The sequence below is a fragment of the Pinus tabuliformis genome, chromosome 8 (genome assembly GCF_031772625.1).
Source record: "Pinus tabuliformis cultivar Carrire ecotype Pingquan chromosome 8, CPIR1, whole genome shotgun sequence".
Taxonomy (NCBI): Eukaryota; Viridiplantae; Streptophyta; class Pinopsida; order Pinales; family Pinaceae; genus Pinus; species Pinus tabuliformis.
The window spans coordinates 801780869-801793520 of record NC_142294.1 but is presented as its reverse complement, the minus strand read 5'-3'; the positions used below and the strand labels follow the sequence as shown (position 1 = coordinate 801793520).

Sequence of the window (12652 nt, the reverse complement as noted above, 5' to 3'; positions counted from 1 at the left end):
GGCAGAGTGGGGTTGAAGAAATGGATATTGAAGATGGATTCAATTATAGAAACTATCTTTTGAAAAAAGGTTAGTTTTGCCCCAAAAAGAAAGTCCCTCCTTTGAGACCTTGCCACAACTTCCATAGTTGTGAAATTTTACAATAATAGAACCTCTAGAGTAGAGGTTTACCATATACTTAGAACTTAGGTTGGAATTGATTTGATTCTTGAACTCTTTAGATGATGACTACAGATCATTAAATACATAGTTTGAAGCGTTTGCTTGTAGTTATTAATGAACTTGTTAACCATCCATAGATGAATACTTCCCTTGCACATGTGCTTGATTTTGTCAATAATGAAAGAATCCTACTATGTTTTTGGTATATTCGACAAGACTACATCTTTAAAATAAAGAAGATTCAATTCTTAATGCTTTGCAATCCTGTAAGAGGGAGGGACAATCGAAGTCACGCAGGAGGAGGTATTCCCTTTGTTTAGCGAAACTCTACAGAGATAAAGCACTAAATGCAAGATTAACCCCTTGTTTATGTGATAATTAGGGAATATATATCTATTCTCTCAAAGATTAGTCTTATATATTCAAAAAGAATTTCTCATTTATTCTAAATAACACTTAACACTGTTTATAGAATAATTTCTCACCATTACAATCACAATAATCATTTTTCAAGGCAAAAACTACATCAAAACTTTTTGAATATGCAAGTAGATAATCTCCACAAATGAAGATGAAAACATATTTTGAGCATGTTTAAAGTGGATTAAAATATAATAATAAAAGACACAACAAAAATCTTGATACAATAATAGCTCAAATAATTATCTTTAACAAAAATCTATTAAAAATTACTATAAAATTATAAAATGAAATTAACATTAATAAATAATCAATTAATTTATATAGAATCCCAATTTAATAATGAATAATTACTTAATTCTTTAAGTTCCACTTCAAAGAAAGCATTGACACATCAGCTAGAGAAGGGTGCATTATTGTTTTGGAGTAAGAGAAGGGTGCATTATTGTTTCGGAGTTCTATGTCCGTCGCATCAATATTTTATTTGATGTGCCCAATTATTTTTCCAAAGTAAAACTATTATTCAGCTTAAATAATAGAATGTATAATATTTCAAATTCTATAAAATGTATAATATTTCAAATTCTTTGAAAATCCGTTTTACTGAAACACAAATATATGGCCGTCGATGACATGATCGGATGGTAGATATTCTATCCCGCCTTTAAATTCAAATCCTCTTGGTAGTTTGGCGCCATTGCGCGTATCCCTCTCAACGAGCTCAGTAGCTCGCATATGAACAATCATGGTTTGCAATCGCATAAACATTGCCCCAGAATCGATCCACGAGCCACCAGATCTCTCTCTGCACGACTTCCAACAGTTCATCTGCGTTTCTTCGTGGTCAAAACGATTTCAGAAAAGGTATTTTTCTGCAAGAGAGTGCTTAAATTGCAAAGCGCCATTATTTTCTTGTCGCCGTCATGAATCCTCTACGCCTTGTCCTAATGAAATTATTTAGAGTTCTTGATTGGAAAAATTTGCCATATTTCAACTTTCTGGAAATATTTCATTAAATAAGCTACCGTATTATCTAAAATAAATCTGAAGAAAGAGGCCGTGCTCAAAACAATGTTTTAAGCAGCAAATTTCACAAGGGTTATTTCTGGTTCAGTTATTCTGAGCTTTCAATGGAAAATTTTGACTCTATTTTGGCTTACAGGCAAGATTTCATAAACTAACGCTCTCTATAAATGGACTAGACAAGGTTGTGCTCAAAATTTTGTTTAAAAAATGGCAGAGTTTGGGAAGAAGTTCTTTAAGTTAATGGATCAGCATTCAGATGCATTTCGAGTGGTTTGATTGAATGATTTCTGTCTCAGTTCCGCACATTTAAAAGTTTTGGAGAATGGGAATTGATAATTCTGGTATTTGATGGTGTTCTATTCAAATTACACAGAAGAAGATAGAAAGCTAGGGCTTTTAGAGGCTAAGCGTACACAATGGCAAATCTTTACAGGTTTTCGTGAGATTTTTCAGACAGGCAAATAGGATAGAAAATTAGGGATTTCACTAAGCCAAGAAAGCTAATGCTACATTCTTTACAAATTTACTTCAGAGTTTTGAGACTGAACATTTTTTATGTTCAAGTGGTTCGTAGATATCTTCATGCGGTTTCTATTTCCATGGAACCAAGAATTTGATACCTCAACATGAAATACTGTGCTCCGAAGGGTTTTCCCTTCCAGCTCATCTTTGTGTAATGGAATAGAATCGTTAATGCTCTTTAGTGTCTGGAGAAGTCAAAACTAATGGATCAGGAAGCAGGGGCTATTGGAACGGTTAGTAATTGAGGGAAACACTATCCTTCACAATATAACAACGTAGAGGAAAACTCATGGTACATTTTTGTAGTTTTGGTCAGATTAGGCCATCCAAGCACGCCGTTAGAGATTTCAGAGAGAAGCTCTTTGTTTTCTTTAGCACCGGCTGAAGGGGAGAACTTTTGCCACATTCCGGGGTCATCTCTGTTCATTATAGAAGGAGGTCTTGTAACCTGCTCCAAACTGCCAGTTTCTCTCTTTGAAAGTTTGTATTGAAAACCAGTGCTGGGTCGAAGGTTTACTCATATGAAGGATGCAGAAAATGAGAGTCCTTTAGTGAGTCCATGAAAAAGGCTTGGCGAAGATTTGGGGCAAAATGATACCTGCAGCAGAGCCAACAAAGTTCCAAAATTAGAGCCAACCTCACCAATTAAAATCTGCAAACAACCTGGAATCCTATCTTTAGGACGAGATTGTTTGAAGCACCCCGAAAACTCAAGTATGTTATTACTATGCTACCTTTCTATAGACTGGAATTATTTCTTTTATTGCTGCAATATCCGTGATATAGTCCTGGTTCAAGCAATTGAAAGATAGACCACAATTAGGAAATGCTACAACCACTTTGTATCTATTGGCATTGGATGGACTAAAATCTGGTCAAACTGTCAATATGTATTGGTCTAGAATCTGTGGTCTTCATCAGGAAAACCCTAAAACTTTGGTTTTCTATCAACAATAACTCCATTTCCTAGGCTCTGATTTGCACAATTTTTTTGAAGCTGGGTATTTTTCTAGAGGAACCCAGATCTACAACTGGTTTCTTCATATTTTAAAATTTTAGAATATGATTTGATTTTTGCTGTCCTCTTTTTCCTTTGAAAAATTTATATAAAAAAATAAAAATTCTTCCACTTTGTACCTCGAAAAAGCTTTGATACCACTTCAAACTGAGCCAAAAAATCCAATAATCTGCTAACTCAGCTAATATTTTCCATTTTTTGGTGACATTTTGTTGATATATCAGGATATTTTCAAAATATCATGATATGTTCAAAATTTGTAAAATTCACAACTTTTTCTGCTGATAATATCCCTGAGCTGAGAGAATCATGATATCTCATGATATTGACGATAGATAACCAATCTTTGCAACACTGTATTGGACAACAGAGCATTAATTGAAGATTTTTGGTCTCATTTCGATGATTCTTTGAGCATCAATACATTCCTTTGCCTTTGGTACTTTTACATACAGTTTTCCACAGCCACCACTTTTTCCCAAAAGTGAGTGTGGGGTAAGATGTTATTATTTTTGCCCATTAGTAATTACAGAATGGTTACATAACGGTAGTAGTTAATTATTATTAAACTAAGAGCGTGAATCCTTTGTTTATATTCGCATCTCCTTCCACCCTGGAAGGCACAGAAGGGCAAGTGTTATTATAAATTTTCTGCCACTTATTTCTTGTTTGTGGATTGTTGGCTTGACATATTACAGGCTATTAATTCTCTCTTTTTGTTGTATTGGGCTTGTTTCCTTTTGTCTAACATTTCAACTGATAGACGATGGATGGTAGCCATGTAAAAAGTAGCTAAATTTTAGCAACAGATTCCTTTGAATTATGTATGTTGAAAATGGTTGTTATTGATGTCAAAGGCTATCCAAATGAAAGAGAGTTATATAGTCAAATAACATATTTTGAGACCTTTCACCAACGATATATGACACACCTTCTTGAAATATTGTTTTTGGATTTTTGATGTCCCATTTAGGTATCCTATCTTTGAATGCATTTTTACTCCAATTATGGAACATGATATATATATATATATATATATATATATATATATATATATATATATATATATATATATATATATATATATATATATATATATATATATATATGGTTGGAAAGCTTATTCCAAGATTTTTGCAACATTATATGGCACTCCCCCTAACTTCTTTTGGTTAAAGAGATGATTTTTTTCAATATTATAGTCTGCCAAGTTAGCCTAGCCAGTGGGCAAGTCGGCCTTGCTTTTGGTGGTCAAACACACTATATATAGGTGTTATGTGTAGGGACCTAGGACTTACTCGCTCAAGCCAATTCAGGTTTGTCTAAGCAAGCAAAGGAGTAATTCTAAGGTTCATACCTCATGAACCAAGTGAAGCATAGTTGGAGAGTTTTCTTGTGGGAAGGGTTTTTGGCACTCTTTGTGAAGGTTTTTGGTCCTAGTTAGAAGGTGAGTTGCAACGCTGTTCTAGAGGCCGAGTTTTAGCCCTGTTGAAGGCCGAACTTCAATGTTGTTGAGGCTGAGTTTCAGGTTTGTTCTGGTGGCCAAATTTCGATGTTTGAAGGTTGAGCTTAGGCCTAATTTGAACTTTGAAGGCCAAGTCTTGTAGTTTTGATGGGAAAATTCAGGGTTTGTTTGAGGGTTCAATATAGGGTTTATGTGTGGATGAAGTGCAGAAACCCAGGGAACTTACCCAATGGTGGGCATGCAGCCTTGTACTTATCTTCATGGCTTGTGGAACTTATTGGCAAGATACCTCTTCTTGATCCAACTGTCTGATGTGAATGCCATCCTTGAGAATAGGCAATGATATGGTAATGGAGGTGTAGTTTATATGGAAGTTTTCTTTCAAGATTCAAGGGACACATGACAAGAGTGCTCGTTCTTGTCCTATTTAGGTCAAGATAATACTATATAGAATGTTCAAGGTAAATTTTTACTGTGAGTAGGGGCAATATGGCAATATCCAGCTGCTTGAAATCTCGCTGACCCCAACAAATTGAGGTGACCAATATGCCAGCTGAAGAAATATACAACAACCCAAATGGTAACTTGCTGGTTGCATACGATCAGAGTCTCATTTCTGGCCCTAACTAAATCAAGGCAAAAGCTATGTAGCAAGCTTCCTTACTAGTCCCATGAGATTGAGGAACAAGATACATTCAAACAAACATTGTAGTAGTAAGGTTTCTTGAATATATCTCTGCCTACACATTCCTTTTGCAAGTGTGTAGTTGGTTATACCAGCTTATCATATAAGGGTCAAGGGAAAATTGCAGAATGTGCAACGTGCAGTATCTGGCTAGTTGCACCAATAAGAAAAACCATAACCAACAACATCATCTTCTTATCTATGAAAGTGAGATGGTTGGCAGGGGCAAGTTGAGAGTTGATGTAGCTTTAATCCTCAGCAAGAGAAAGAATAATTTTACTCCATTTGACATATCATGACCCCTCTTTGTTTTCCCAAGGCAATCTGGTTCATAATCCAATTAATTGCAAGCTTCACATGTTGGCTAAATAAAATGTTGTCATCTATGCATAGGTATATCCCTTGGCAATTGGCACTTGAGCTCTCATTTTACACAATTGATGCATGTATGTATGTATGATTGTATGCATGTGTGTATGGATTGTATGCATGTATGTATGCATAGTACATATCCATAGATACATGTATACAATCCATACATACATGTATACAATCCATACATACATACATACATACAATGTATGCATGTATGGATGTATGCATGTATGGATGAATTTTGTTTAAAAAATGGCAGAGTTTGGGAAGAAGTTCTTTAAGTTAATGGATCAGCATTCAGATGCATTTCGAGTGGTTTGATTGAATGATTTCTGTCTCAGTTCCGCACATTTAAAAGTTTTGGAGAATGGGAATTGATAATTCTGGTATTTGATGGTGTTCTATTCAAATTACACAGAAGAAGATAGAAAGCTAGGGCTTTTAGAGGCTAAGCGTACACAATGGCACAATCTTTACAGGTTTTCGTGAGATTTTTAAGACAGGCAAATAGGATAGAAAATTAGGGATTTCACTAAGCCAAGAAAGCTAATGCTACATTCTTTACAAATTTACTTCAGAGTTTTGAGACTGAACATTTTTGATGCTTTTAGACCCACTGCTTTATGTAATTGGATTTATAAGATAATGGCTAAGGTTTTGTCTGTGAGATTAAAATCACTACTTTCTAACTTCATCTAACCAGAACAGTTTGTCAAATCTATGACACAATTGTTTCAGCACAAGAGGGCCTCTACACTATTCAAGTCAACAAAGTTCCAGCAATGGTGATCTGTCCAGAAAAGCACTTTTGAATGTGTTTGTCCACTTTCCATAAGGACAAGAGTCCCAATCCCTATGGGTGGACTGTGGAGTTCTACCTGGGATTTGTTGAAGTGTTGGGAGACAACTTACTTCAGGTAGTGGAAGAAATGAGAAGCTTTAGTAAGGCTCCCTGGCTCCTTCATCTGGACCTCTATTGCACTCATTCCAAAGGTGGATCAACCTGAGTCTTTTTATGCTTTTAGACCCACTTCTTTGTCTAATTGTATTTATAAGATAATGGCTAAGGTTTTGGCTGTCAGATTGAAAGCACTACTTTGTAAGTTCATATAACAGAACCGCTTGGTTCTCTAGAGGATCGTCAGATCCATGAAGCAATTGTTTCAGCACAAGAGGGCCTCCATATTATTCAAGTCAAAAATGTTACAATAATGGTGATCAAGTTGAACCTCTCCAAGGCTTATAAAGGGTGTCTTGGCTCTTTCTGATACTTCTTTTTATCCATATTAGTTTCAACTTACGACTGGTAAATTAGATTATGGGATGTGTTATTTAAGCTTCTTATGCATTTTTTATAAATGGTTCAGCCTCTAATTTCTTAAGACCCTCAAGAGGGTTAAAACTTAAAACAAGGTTGTACCTTGTCTCCTTATTTATTTCTTCTAGTTGTTGAAGGACTAAGTAGGTCCATCCTAGAAGCAAAAAAAAAAAAACAAGATACATTCAAGGGATTAGCAGCGACTCTTGTAAAGAAGATCATGGCATTGCATAGAACCAATTATTCCCCTGTCCTTGCAACATATCCCTGTGGTTATCCTATTAAAAACCCAGGCCCTAGCAGCAGAAGAAGTGTGTGCCTCATTTAGGCCTTCCTCTCCCATTGGTCGCCCTAGATCCTCACCCCACTTGATTAGGATAAGCAATTCTTCCTCTTTAGATTTACTTTAGATAGAAAAGATACAGAGATAATACAAACAAGAATAGTATGATTAGTCTTCTTATTAGTTTAGTATCACTTGGAATAAAGAATAACTCCTTTGTTTATATTATCTAATCAGTAACTCGCAAAGGCATCAGAATAATAATTAGGAGTTATTGGTTTCTTTTTGTAGTATATGTGGTTGTAGTAATCTATTACAAGTAGGGAAATCTTGGACAAAGAAAGTATGTTTTGGATTACATACAGTTTAGTCTTCACTCCTGAAAAAAGATAGCGGAATGTCTTTGTTAGTAGGAGATTAGGAACTAACAATACAACCGAGACTTAAATTCCTTTTACTATTTTACTCTTGAGGGATTAAGCTCCTTAGAATTCATAGGCAACAAGAACTACAAATTACATACATCAGAATCATCATCCTTCTTTTTATTATTGGTATTAATGGAATGCTTAAGACATGAGCTTTGAAAAGATGAACAATGCTTTATTTATATATGGGTCTTTGAGAAGAGGACGAGTTAATTTAAAAGGATATTAAAGTAAGTTGAAGAAACTCTTTAGAATACTTTATAGTAAAGATCCATTTATAGTTTATATAGATACAAGCAACTGGAAAACCACCTCACTATGACACCCTTCACCTTCGTTTTTAGAGGACTTTTATACCACTTTTTCTCACCCTGGAACCAACAGCCCACAACAAAGAGGAGATATCAGATTCCAGATCCTTATGATATATATAGCATTGTCACATTCACCCCCAAGAAGCTACAAACAATAAAGTGAGAGTTATCTTTTAGTTTGTAGTATTATTAGCAGATCAGATCAGGTTGGTCACTACACTCCTCTCTTCTTGTTTCTCCTCCAAAGCCTTGGTTTATATTTGGGTCTTGTTGTGAGAAACGTATGAAGGTGGAAGTATGAAGATCCTTGGCTATGCAGAAGTTGGATCTAGGATATGTTGGATAAGGATTTAGAAAGTACATAGAGAATAGAATAAGAATTAAGATTGTATAAATTAACATATAGAAAGTCGTGTCCTTTGATAACAAGGAGAAGGAACAGAGTCGTGTCTTTTGATAGTGCATGGGTATTGATAAAATGTGATGGAATGCATTTTTGATGAGATGCTTGACCATAAGATACTCAGAACCTTATGACTGTTTGGCTTGAACAAACGCTGGACTTGGAATTTGCTCAGAAATGAATTCACTGTATTATATATTTACACTTGTAGTTTTGTTGTAATAGCTACAGGCCTATGAGCTTAAACCCTGAACATACATATGCATTGATGTGTGTAATTAAGGTGAACAACCTGTATACCTTTCAATACCAGGGCAGTGAACATAGCCCAAAACGTGTAATGACAACCTTGCTGAATTAGTTACATGAAAGGTATGTGTCCTTCCAACTATACCTAAACATATATATGTGGCATGGGAGTAATGGGATATTGTTCTTTGGCTGCCTTAGTTTCTGTATGTTAAGTGATCTGGACTCTGGAGTATTAAGACTCCTCGAATCATTATTTAAATCATGGAGGTGATGTCAAGTAGATCTGAGTGAGATTCTCTAAATTGGATCTGCTCATCTAGCTGACTGTTCTATTAATTATTCTTGAACACCTGAGGATGTGCATTCTAATTGATAGAAATAATACCTTGTCAATTTTGAAAGATAGTCTCCCAGCCAGGCCTGCTTCTACTTTGGTTTTGGGTGAGGATATAGGTAACCTACCGGTGCCAAGAGGGCTAAAATCAGGAAAAGTGACAATACATCTTACCTGGATTATCATATTGATATTTACTGTGACTAGATTGATTCATTATCCTTTTGGCTGTACTTACCCATGGGTTTTATTTTTCTCTTATTACATTCCTGAAAGATTTGCGGAAGATCTCAAAGCGCTCTTCTTTGTTTAATCCGTCTGTAATGATTGTTTTCCAACATATGCTTGCAAAAATATGCTTGAGCTATTTTGACATATTTAATGTTAATTTTAAGATATAGGAATGATATTGGGTTTTTCCCTCATGGTACAGAAATGGAAAGAAGATGAAGTGGACAACAATAATTAGAATTATTCTTAGAAATTAGTTAATGGTTGGTATTGAAATAAAAATAGTTATTGTTTTAAAAAATGTGATTTTATAATAAATTAATAACAATGAAATAATAACTCTCTTGTTTATATTCAACCTGTAGGCTATTCAATTCCATATCATTCCATTATTATTTACAACTCATTTAATTGTCAATCTCATGCTATGATGTTGGCTTTATCCCCAATCCAACATGTACTGCAGATTTACCTTGATCTTCACTTGTGTTATTGTATGTTTTTGCAATTTCTTGGAAAGCTTTAATGCATTTGGTCTTTTATCGACTCCTTTGTAATGGTGAGATTGTACTGTGTAATAACTGTTCTCCTGTAGCTTTCGTATTTTGGATATGGGGCATTATATCTCGAGAAACACAGATAGACTAACACTCTCTTTATTTTCCTGTAAATAAAACAGAGAGTTACTTTTAAACGCATTTTATTTATATTGGATATATTTTTTAATTCCATTGATTTGTTTGTATCATCATTGGTTGAAGATCAGCGAAAGTAATGTGGTGTCCGTGGCAGAAGATGAGCTAATGCGCATTCTCATATTGATGCGAAACTTTGTGCCTGGATATAAGCAAATTGTTGAGGGTGATTGGAAAGTGGCAACAATTTCTTACAGGTCATATGATCTAGAAGGGAAAACTATTGGTTCTATTGGTGCAGGGTGTATTGGCAAAGAACTACTTAAGCGTTTGAAGGTATTCATTCTTAGGATCTAGTACTACTTCATGATGTTGCAAACTTCTTTTCAAAAATCAGTGCTCCATAATTCTTATGCATGCATGCTGTTTGTTTCAAAATTTCAATCTAATAATAATAAACATTACATGATGTTGAATTGAATTGCGTTCCTTTGTACAGCCCTTCAATTGTAAGCTTCTTTACCACGACCGTCTTTCTATTGGACCCGAATTGGAAAAGGAAACTGGAGCAACATTGGAGACAAATCTTGACGAAATGCTACCTAAATGTGATGTACTTGTCATTAATATGCCTCTTTCTGACAAAACTAGGTGCGCCTTATCACAATTTCATAAATAATCTCTCCCATTATTCACTCAAACATCAATAGCACCTATATATTTTGTACAACTTGTGAACAAAAACCTAATTATTGTTTCTCTTTCCCTTTCCTTTTGGTTACAGTAGGGGAATGTTTAACAAGGAAGGTGTTCTCTACCAAGCCTAGCTTTTCTCTCAGAATCTTAACATCCCCTTTGCAAAGGGTTTCATTAGAATGACAACAACCCGCATTTAAAGCATTTCTCCACCCATCCTAATTAGAAATACAATTTTGGGTTCTCTACTAATTTTCTCCACACCCATTTAATCTAACAATGGACATAGAGCATGTATATATATACTTGTGTGTTGGAAATACCATTTTATACTTTAATGTTTATTATTTTTGTTTTATTATTATTACTTGAATTTCTTCTTAACAAGTGGTTGTGTTTCTTTTGGTTTTAGTGAAAGTATGGGCTCCAATGTTGGCTCTCTTATTATGGAGTATAATTCATCTTTGAGAATTTTTCAATTATTAAAGTAGGTTAGTCAATTGCTTAAAATATTAAATTTATTTCAAAAAGTTTTTGTTACTTTATAGGTTAGACACTGGCTTGAAATATTAAACTTATTTCAAAATGTTTTTGTTACTTTATAGATAAGGCGTAGATTTCTTGGCTCTATGATGAAAATAATGAAGGGAAAATACATGTTAATATGTTACTTGTGCTCTTTGACCGAAAAATACACGGTGAGAGAAAAATGTATATTATGCTAATTGAGGAATGTTTTTCACTTGTCGAACTTATAGTATTGAATTTAACACACTAACACTTTACAACAATGAACTAACAATATTCATGATGAAAATAGAAATATGGAAGATTTATCTGCATAATGAAAAAGGCAATATGGAAGATTCCGATCACGTTCCAAGGCATTTCTTAAAATGTGGATGTGACAAAAGGTTGTTGTGGAAGTTGTTGTTTGTATATGGAAAATTTCTTGATCATTGTGTATAATCCTAATGTTGATAGATATGTCTACTAAATGCTTCCAATTAATGGGGCATTGATTTGAGCATTCAATATATTTTTATTCTTTATCAAAGTATTCTTTTGTTGTATTTGTATTTTTCAATTTATGCCTTACGACGTTTCCTTTGCAACATTTGGTGCAAATGCTAGTATATCTTACCTCATTTTATGGTTAACATTGTATAACAAAAACATGTGTTGTGTTATGTAATTAATACTAACATGTAATATTGATTTTTTTTGTCAGAATGCTATAGGTAATGATTGCCAAGACGATGATCCAAATTATGTTCAACATATATCAAGAGATGATGAGGATGAGGATGAGGATGATGGTGGTGAAGGAGGAGATGATGATGATAGTTGCGGTGTTGGTGATGATGTGGATCAGAGTAATGAGGATGGTCAAGATGATCATGAGGATGATCTTGGTGGTGGTAGCTAGGCATGCACATGCATTGTTTTTTATGAAGAAATTATTGTGTAGAATGACATTGTTATGTTTAGATGGGTGTTGTGAATTTACCCTATATCAATGAGACATTTTGATTTTGTAATCATACGATGAGTTTGATTTATGTATGTTGTTAATTTATCGTAGAATAACGATATTCATGAAATATTTTGATTTGTTAATCATATTTGAATTTTACTTGTTTTGATTAAAAATAATACTAATTTTATTAGTATTATGTTGCTATTTTATACATGTTTTGAAAATTGTTAATGACACATTGTTATTTTTTTGGATGGATGTTGTCAATTTCTCTTAAATTTCTTTACAAATGATTTTGAATTGTGATATCTGCTTTAATGATATTTAGAAACTATCATATATTTCACTATGAATCTATAAAGGAGGTCATATATGTAAAGAAAAATATACTCTATATAAGAAGTCAAATGCGGATGTAACCATGGATGCAAAATTGAAAGTAAAATTGGATGTTAAACTAGGAATTAATACAAAATGCAAACAATTGACATACAAAGTGTTTTAAATTAGAAGTGAAAAATTGTGCAATAGTTGACACAAAGAAGGGAACAAAACATGGCATACAAAAGGATATCAAATTGGGCAAAAACAAGGACACATAAATG

At 34.1% G+C, this 12652-nt stretch overlaps 1 protein-coding gene across 2 annotated transcripts; it reads left to right on the top strand.

Annotated features, from left to right (window-relative positions):
- The first annotated feature begins 1260 nt into the window (after positions 1-1260).
- LOC149238007 (formate dehydrogenase, chloroplastic/mitochondrial-like) lies at positions 1261-12223 on the top strand. Of its 2 annotated transcripts, none has more exons than XM_089366901.1 (4): positions 1261-1446; positions 10003-10207; positions 10371-10522; positions 11799-12223. In XM_089366901.1, the coding sequence occupies exons 1-4, from the start codon at positions 1328-1330 to the stop codon at positions 11806-11808; spliced, it is 486 nt and encodes a 161-aa protein (XP_089223027.1). In that variant the 5' UTR covers positions 1261-1327; the 3' UTR covers positions 11809-12223. The 2 variants fall into 2 exon arrangements, with proteins under 2 accessions (XP_089223027.1, XP_089223026.1); XM_089366900.1 differs by having other exon boundaries at positions 9998-10207.
- The last annotated feature ends 429 nt before the right edge of the window (positions 12224-12652 follow it).

Coding starts and splice junctions, on each gene's coding strand:
- LOC149238007 (XM_089366900.1), top strand. CDS start 1,318: ATGAACAATCATGGTTTGCAATCGCATAAACATTGCCCCAGAATCGAT. Junction 1,447..9,997: donor TCAAAACGATTTCAGAAAAG/GTATTTTTCTGC, acceptor CATTGGTTGAAG/ATCAGCGAAAGTAATGTGGT. Junction 10,208..10,370: donor AACTACTTAAGCGTTTGAAG/GTATTCATTCTT, acceptor TCCTTTGTACAG/CCCTTCAATTGTAAGCTTCT.